At 37.6% G+C, this 8,528-nt stretch overlaps 1 protein-coding gene across 2 annotated transcripts in view; it reads right to left on the bottom strand.

Moving 5' to 3' along the window:
* The window catches only part of LOC125911871 (lymphocyte antigen 75-like), a 135,453-nt gene that overhangs the window by 77,314 nt on the left and 49,611 nt on the right, over window positions 1–8,528 (bottom strand). For both annotated transcript variants that reach the window (XM_049616108.1, XM_049616109.1), the window contains exons 14-16: window positions 6,211–6,292; window positions 4,960–5,028; window positions 2,513–2,627 (exon numbers count right to left, since the gene is read on the bottom strand). In XM_049616108.1, the coding sequence (XP_049472065.1) occupies window positions 2,513–2,627; window positions 4,960–5,028; window positions 6,211–6,292 (266 nt within the window). The remainder of the gene's footprint in view (window positions 1–2,512; window positions 2,628–4,959; window positions 5,029–6,210; window positions 6,293–8,528) is intronic.

Below are 8,528 nucleotides of genomic sequence, written 5' to 3'. Positions count from 1 at the left end.
AAAAAAAAAAAAAAAAGAAGTATAATATACTACTTGTTGTGTTTGGGTAGTGGCATTATAGATGATTTTACTAAAGACATTTTTATGAGTCTTATTTTTGATACTATTTGTTCAATTTAAAGAAAAGAATATTTTAAAATTATGTATATCTATAGCGGCTATGGCTATTTAAAATTTCTAGGTTGTCAAAGTATCCCTTTTAGAGAAGGGGGACTAATTAGAAACAATTGGATCAGGTAATAAAAAAGGCAAATACTCTGGTTTCTATTCAGATCTTATAAATCTTTTACCTTTTTAAAAAAGGCAGGAGCAAAGGGCACCCAGGTGGCTTAGTTAGTTAAGTGCAAGCTCTTGATCTCGGTTCAGGTCATGATCTTGAAGTTCCTGCATTTGAGCCCTGCATGGGGCTCTGCACTGACAGGGTGGAGCCTGCGTGGGATTCTCTCTCTCCCCTTCTCTCTCTGCCCCTCTCTGGCTTGTGCGTGTGTGCTCACTCACTCTCTCGCTCAAAATAAATAAATAAACATTTAAAAAAGGACAGGGGCACCTGGGTGGCTCAGTCAGTTAAGCATCTGACTTTGGCTCAGGTCATGGTTTCATGGTTTGTGAGTTTGAGCCCCACATCGGGCTCCATGCTGACAGTGAAGAGCCTGCTTGGGATTCTCTCTCTCCCTCTGTCTCTGCCCCTCCCCAACCCACACTTTCTCTCTCAAAATAAAAAAATAAATTAATTAAAAAAAAATAGGTAGGATAACTTCTTTATGGAAAAAAAAAGGCAGGAACTAGAGCAAAGGTATGATGATTTAGGTTACTGAGGTTTATAAACTGCTTTAACAAAACCAGAAAAATACAGATTGATACAGAAATATCCAGTTGAGCAGACTTTAGCTGCTCTACTAACTGAGAAAACATACAGCTAGGTGAATATGACACATTATAACTTAGAATTTAGGGGTTATCAAAGGGAAGTTTCCCTAACATTTAAACTTCTGGATCAAACAATCACTAATTTCTTCAGACAATTGTGAATAGACTAAGGAAGTTCTTTAGTTTTTAAATTTATTTCTACATGAGGAGAGCAGGGGTACTGTTATTTAGAAGATTTATTTAGTTAGTTAATTGATTTATGTTTGCTAAGCTTGTTAATTCCCTTCTTTTTTATTTAAAATAAAAAAATATATAAAAAAGACAAAAAGACAACTACATGCTCTTCATAATATTTCCTGTACTTACTCGTTTGTAATTTCTCTAGTTATGCTGGTGTGAACTCTTGGGTTTGCCCCACTGCTCAGATAGGAGGCACAGGGGTGGGGTAGTAGATACCAGTGAGGACACAGTTTGGAGGGAGCAATGACACTGTCTGTGGCATGTTAGCAAATACTAAAGATTAATGGGAAGATCACCACTCCTGCTTCAAACCAGAGAGTTATCCAAATTAGTCATATATGTTAGTTACTTCTCTGCTTGTTTAAAGGGTATCCGGATTGGCTTCCTTTTGTTCCTTTGCAGGTTTAATCAAATAATCAGGAATACCTCAGGTATAATTTCTCTACTGGAAAAACCCTGTCAACACACACACACAGTTCCCTCTTTTATTAATGGCCTGCCAGTTGCTTTTGTGAAAGAGACTCTCCAGTTACTGTACTGGATATCATGTCTGAAGCTCTTTTAAAGGCAATATGGTGGCCTTCTTAGGGAAAAAGAACAATGTTCTAATAGATAGTTGTACGAAGGGACACTCTGGGTTCTTTGAGAGCTTAGTAGAGGATCTACCTTTAGTTCCAATGATTTACATTCAGTTCAGAAATTTCCTTTAGAGCTTTCTGTGAATTTACCACTACTTAATTTAATATATCCAATAAAACTACTTAAAATTATTTTAAAATTATTGAAAAACAATTTGAGTGTTAAAAATCTTAACACTTTCCTTAATATTCTTTAACATTTTCCTAGTAACAAGCTAAATAAAAAGGTATCTCTTTATTCCCCTTTCTCTCCTTTTTGTCACCAAAGCCTCTACTATCAAGCTAACTGGTCTCCTAGATTTGAACTTGAATTCCATAAACTATTAGCACTATGGGAGTTCAGTGCAGATTGCTTCCACATGTTACAGAGACCTGCCAAATTTTGATTTCTTGATTCTTGCCTCGTTCTTCCCAAGTTTATCTTCATTTTGCATCAAAATAAAAATTGAAATGATTCCCTCCACTATGTATCTTCTTTTAGTTGAATTAATCTTTCATTTCCAAATCTAATCTCTCTAAATTCAACTTAAATTTTATTTTCTATACACATTCTTTCATGATAAAAGAGGAAGGTACCATCTAATCTCAATAAGCCAGCCTTGTACTCAGGGTAGGAGTCTAGCAGGATGGAGCTTAATGTATTAACTGTGCCTTTATAGGCTTTTTAAAATTATGATTATAGACTAAAATGCTCTCTTAGGCACTTTAGGCTCAGCATTTACAATGTTCACATGAGAAGACTGTGAAAAGGAATAACTACCACTTACCTTTTGGAATCTGGCATACCCATTCAAGTTTTGTATCACAAGCAAAAGGTCGTAAGTAAATAAATTCTCTGTCATCATAGAAATACCAGCTTCTTCTCCCTGGCCTGTGAATGACCTAAAGGAGGAAGAGAATTGCAGACAATTCTGAAGTCAATGCAGGTTTATAAAACACTAAACTTTAGGCCCTATAGCGTTTAATCTATTTTAGCTCTAGCACCTAAGTTATTTGTTTAATGAATGAACACAGTGTTTAAACGGTTAACAGCCTAATCAAGAACCTTCAAAGGGGCTGATAAAGGAAATAAGGTCATGTTTATGTCCAAAATATAAATTATTACTTTTTTTTTCTGTTCTTGTTGATACGAAATTGTAGGTCGCACCTTTAAATTTGAGAAAGGTCAAGCTAGAAAAAGATGCTTATTTCCGTGGCTTCCAAATAGCAGACTGTGATGAAAGCAGATCTGTGAAATGTGACATTAGAGGCTGATATCAAGGGCCTAGGTTCCTGCTGTGGTGTTGGCTCTGCACTGCCAGGATGTGAGCTTCTTCTATGTGATCCAAGATCGCTCTCTACAAACCCCAGCCAGCAAGCAGAGAAGAAAGGAAAGGAGAGGGCATGACCTGGGAGGAACCGCCACCATTCTTTGGACTGCTCTCTCTTATGACCAAGATTCTGGTGGGTACTGTGGCAGGTTAGGTGAGATTCTCCTTCCAGAACACTGCCCTGGCTGGTCTTGTTCCTGACACAGGTAGCATCAGTGTCTCTTTTATTTAGTTCTTTGGTAGATTTTTGACTCTCTTCGCACATAGGGATTCTACTTACATAGAACATAGTTTATTGCATCAGTGTTCTGGAAACTTTATAAGCTTCTTTGAAGTTGTCATCTTCTCATGTGTTAAATAGAATTGTATAAAAATGGCATGATACTATATAGTTTATTACTAGAACAGGTGCTTAGAAACTAGTGTTTTCCAATGAACTTTTCAGTTCTTTTCTCAACCTTCCTGCAGCACTTCTGGGCAATCACCTTCTTGAATCTCTTTCTTGGGCGTGCATAGCAAAGATATCATTTATAGGTCTCCTACTTCCTCATCTTACATTCTATGCGTTGATGATTCCCCTAAATCCACTTTTGGCCCTTTATACTTTTTTAATATACATTTTTCCTTCAACTCCAGTCTCTTAACTTCAACTTACTATAGAATATTTCTTACCACTAGCTTGAATTCAAAATATCTAAACTAAAATGTAGTATTTTCTCCATAAGCCAGTATCCTTTCTGACTGTTTCTATAAATGCCTAGTCATATAGCAGGGTGGACCCAGACACGGGGGGTTAAATTTCAGTTCTATAATCATGTATACTCACTCAGAACTCAAATTTCTCAGAACTCATAAGGTGAATATGGTAATAGTACCTACCTCACAAGGTCATGTAAGCATTAAATGAAATAATAAGTGTGACATGCCTAGCACTGTGCCTGGCTCATGAGTCCACAAGTATTAGCTGCTGCCACCATCATCACTATCACCACTGTCAATCATCTAGTCCAATGCTTGGACTGTCATTAGTGGAATCAATAAGTGAACGAATGTTGCAAAGGAAGATACCTAACTGGTCTTTTATTGCCTTCTGATCCTATCTGCTGCATCTTGAAATCTGACTTGATATGAATCTTCTTCGCCCTCCTTGGTTTCTTGTCAAAAATCCTTAATAATGCTGTTGCTTACCATCAATCTAATTTCCCAACTTTTTTTTCTTTTTTTTTTTTGGTTTATTTATTTTGAGAGAGAGATAGAGAAAGGGTGAGTGGGCTCGAGTACAGGGAGAGGGCAGAGAGAGAGGGAGAGAGAGAATCCCAAGCAGGCTCCACACTGTCAATGAAGAGCCCATTGTGGGGCTTGATCTCACAAACTGTGAGATCATGACCTGAGCCAAAATCAAGAGTCAGAGGCTCAACCGACTGAGCCACCCAGGCGCCACCCCCCTCAACTTTGTTTTCAACCACGGCACCAAAGAAACCTTCTTGATCTGTATTCTGTTCTCACTGCCTTAGCCTCTCCCTTCAACTCTCTTGTGATTTTATGCCACCTCCTCATGTCATGCCCCATTGGAAAAGCTTACCCTATCCTACCTGTGCAACAGCACAGTTCAAGTCCCACCTCCTTCTGGAAATAGGCCATAGGAATCACTTCTTCTGAGTTTCATTAGTGCTCCTCAGCTCATTCACTTGGAGCCTATTACTGTACAGTAATAAAAGCCATCTTGCCTGAATATGAATTTTATCTTCTCAAATGAAGTGTAAGTTAGGTAGCTTGGTTCTTACCTTCCACTGCACCCAATATCATGCTCCACACACAAAAGGCACTCTGTGGATCTGTTGCCTGACTGAACACAATGTCAAATTTGTTTTTTAAATATGCAGATTTTCCAGCATTGTACCGACCTTGACAGCAGCACAGTCTCTGATATCATAATCCTGCTGAAACTCATTTTCCATGATGATAGTAGACACCTTAAAGAACAAGAGAGGCTTGAGAACTTAAGACTGATGTATATATATTTGCAATTTAGATGTAATTTAGGAAGCTTTAATAACTCAAACACATTCACATGCCATGGAAGGAAAACTTTCCATCTCTCTCTTTAATATCAGGATGTTAAATCATCAGATGACTTAGAAAATATCGTACTGTCGTCAGTTTCCCAATGAAGGAAGCTATAGTTACAGAAGTGGAGGTTAGCGGTGTATTAAGTTTGCATCTGGGATCACAGAGAATCAGGAGTTTACAAAAGACCTTTTTTGGCATCTGTTGAAATGCTAGTTATTCAGTTAACTAATTTCAGACATGTACCCATTTAAAAATGAAAGTCAAGGGATTTTATGTTTGGAAAGAATATACAATGAATTGACACAATGGTAATGTGGAGTCAATATTCAATACATTTGAGAATAATTTGCTCCTATAAATGTTACCTAAAACTTCTCTTTAAGATAATATAAACATTTGAAATAGTATTTAAGGTCTCTTTAAGGTTTCCCCAAACAAATTATTTCCCCCAATAAAGACATATTCTTTTTTACATAACTCTAGTAAAACTCTTTTACATAACTCTTATGTAACTCTAATAAAAATAGAAGCTTCTCATTGTGAATAAAGGACATAAAAAGCAGCACAAAGAAAAAGAAAAAACTTTACTATCCAAATATGACCGCTATATCTATATATCCATATTTTTTTGACTATAGAGAAACTAAATTATTTTTTAATTTTAATTCTAATTTTTTTAAGTTTATTTATTTTGAGAGAGAGAGAAAAAAGTATGAGTGGGGGAAGGGCAGAGTGAGCGGTGGGGAGAGAGAATCCCAAGCAGACTCTGAGCTGTTAGTGCGGAGCCTTCAAGCGGGGCTGGCTCTCACGAACCATGAGATCATGACCTGATCCTAAATCAAGAGCCAGGGTGCTTAACTGACTGAGCCACCCAGGTGCCTTTATATGGTTATTTTTTAAAATAAAAATGAGATTAGTAACTTTTCCCCTCGCTTCTTATATGTGAACGGATTTCCATTTCAATAAAGATACTTCTTGATAACTTTAACACTTGTATGGTCTATGGGTGTATTATTCATCAATTCACTTGATATTGAAACAAATAATCCCTTTATATTAACCCAAACGAGAAAGTTTAAACTTACTGGTGTATGATCACTCCACTCCCAGGATCCTTGTAAATCTGGGCTCCTTTTATTCAAACCTATCCACAGCCAACGCTGGTCACTATGTAAAAAGAAAGTATTAAAAAACAATGTGAGCACAGATTTGGCAAAAATATTTAGTATTCACATGTTTAAATTTTTTTTTTTTTACGTTTATTTATTTTTCAGACAGAAAGAGACACAGCATGAGCGGGGGAGGGGCAGAGAGAGAGGGAAACACAGAATCGGAAGCAGGCTCCAGGCTCCGAGCCATCAGCCCAGAGCCCGATGCGGGCTCGAACCCGCGGACCGTGAGATCGTGACCTGAGCCGAAGTCGGACGCTCAACCGACTGAGCCACACAGGCGCCCCAGTAGTCACATGTCTAAAATACTTAAGACATAGTATTCACATGTCTAAAATACTTAAGACATAGTATTCACATGTCTAAAATACTTAAGACATAGGGGCACCTGGGTGGCTCAGTCGGTTGAGCGTCCGACTTCGGCTCAGGTCACGATCTCGCGGTCCGCGGGTTCGAGCCCCGTGTTGGGCTCTGGGCTGATGGCTCGGAGCCTGGAGCCTGCTTCCGATTCTGTGTTTCCCTCTCTCTCTGCCCCTCCCCCAATCATGCTGTCTCTGTGTCAAAAACAAATACACATTAAAAAATTAAAAATAAAAAAAATAGGGGCGCCTGGGTGGCGCAGTCGGTTAAGCGACCGACTTCAGCCAGGTCACGATCTTGCGGTCCGTGAGTTCGAGCCCCGCGTCAGGCTCTGGGCTGATGGCTCGGAGCCTGGAGCCTGTTTCCGGTTCTGTGTCTCCCTCTCTCTCTGCCCCTCCCCCATTCATGCTCTGTCTCTCTCTGTCCCAAAAATAAATAAAAAACGTTGAAAAAAAAAATAAAAAAAAAAAAAAATAAAATAAAATAAATAAGTAAAATGCTTAAGACATAGAAGTTTGTCTTGTCACTAACTGAAAAGCACCATTTTAAGCTCTATAAAGACATCTTTTGAAATGAAACCAAACCCTAAATATGGAAAAAGTACCATACTTCTTAAAACTAAATTTTAAGTTATGTTCTTCATATGAAAGGTAAAAACTTTCCATTTTGAACTTCAGAGGAAAAAAAATGCATGATAATCTAAAACTTTTACTGGAGAGCTTCAATATTAGATAATGTTTTCAGATACAGTCAAAGATAGCAATAGCATTTGCTTAAAGTGTTTATAACACATTTAGATATCTTTTTTTTTAATGTAGTATAAATCATTTGGCTAAATTTAAATTAAAAAAAATTTTTATTCCCACTGCCCATTAAGTTTAGAGTAAACAAGTATAAATATCTTTTTTTTTCAAAGAATAAAAAAAGGTTTCTTTATATTTGAGAGAGGAGAGAGACAGAGACAGAGAGAGAGAAAGAGAGAGCATGAGCAGGGGAAGGGCAGAGAAATAGGGAGACACAGAATCTGAAGCAGGCTCCAGGTTCTAAGCTGTCAGCATTGAGCCTGACATAGGACTCAAACTCATGAGTTGTGATATCATGACTTGAGCCGAAGTTGGATGCTTAACTGACTGAGCCACCCAGGTGCCCCTTTTTTTCAAAGATTTTATTTTTAAGTAATCTCAACACCCAATGTGGGTCTCAAAGTTACAACCCTGAGATCAAGAGTTGCATGCTCTACCAACTGAGCTAGCCAGGTACCCCCTGCTTTTTTTAAAGATCAAGTATAAGTATCTTCTAAGTGCCAAACTTCATGGGTTATACCCATGAATATACCAGAGCAATATAATTAAAGTCATTTAAATGGTTATATTTAACACTCATTACTATTATACTTCTATGTACAAGGCATTGAGCTAGGTGCCATGGTGACACAGAGAAGTACAAGACCTAGTATCTATCCTCAAATGGCATAGAAACTAGTCAGGAGGATGATATATACATGAACAAAGAAAATAATGGCCATTTAGAAAGATACCAAGTGACGTAAAATTTGTATAAATTTTAAGCATTACGAAAGTTCAGAAAAAGAGGGTCACTGTGGACTGCAGCAAGTCACAATACATTTTGTGAGGTCAGTAGAACAAAAGATAGTCTTCAAAGGATGGCTAACATTTCTTTTGAGTCATAATCTGAGTGTTTAGCACATACGAATATTACAACTGACTGAGAAGAGAAAGGAAAGACATTCCAAGGAAGGATATATACAATAATACATAGAAGCAGGGACATACATTGTAAATATCCTTTTCCTCAATTAAACTTATTCTCTGGCTAGGAAGATATTGGCAATATAAATAGAAGTGATAGAACCA

The sequence above is a fragment of the Panthera uncia genome, assembly GCF_023721935.1.
Source record: "Panthera uncia isolate 11264 chromosome C1 unlocalized genomic scaffold, Puncia_PCG_1.0 HiC_scaffold_3, whole genome shotgun sequence".
Classification (NCBI taxonomy): domain Eukaryota; kingdom Metazoa; phylum Chordata; class Mammalia; order Carnivora; family Felidae; genus Panthera; species Panthera uncia.
The sequence above is the reverse complement of the archived record's forward strand: the minus strand, read 5'-3'. Positions and strand labels throughout refer to the sequence as shown.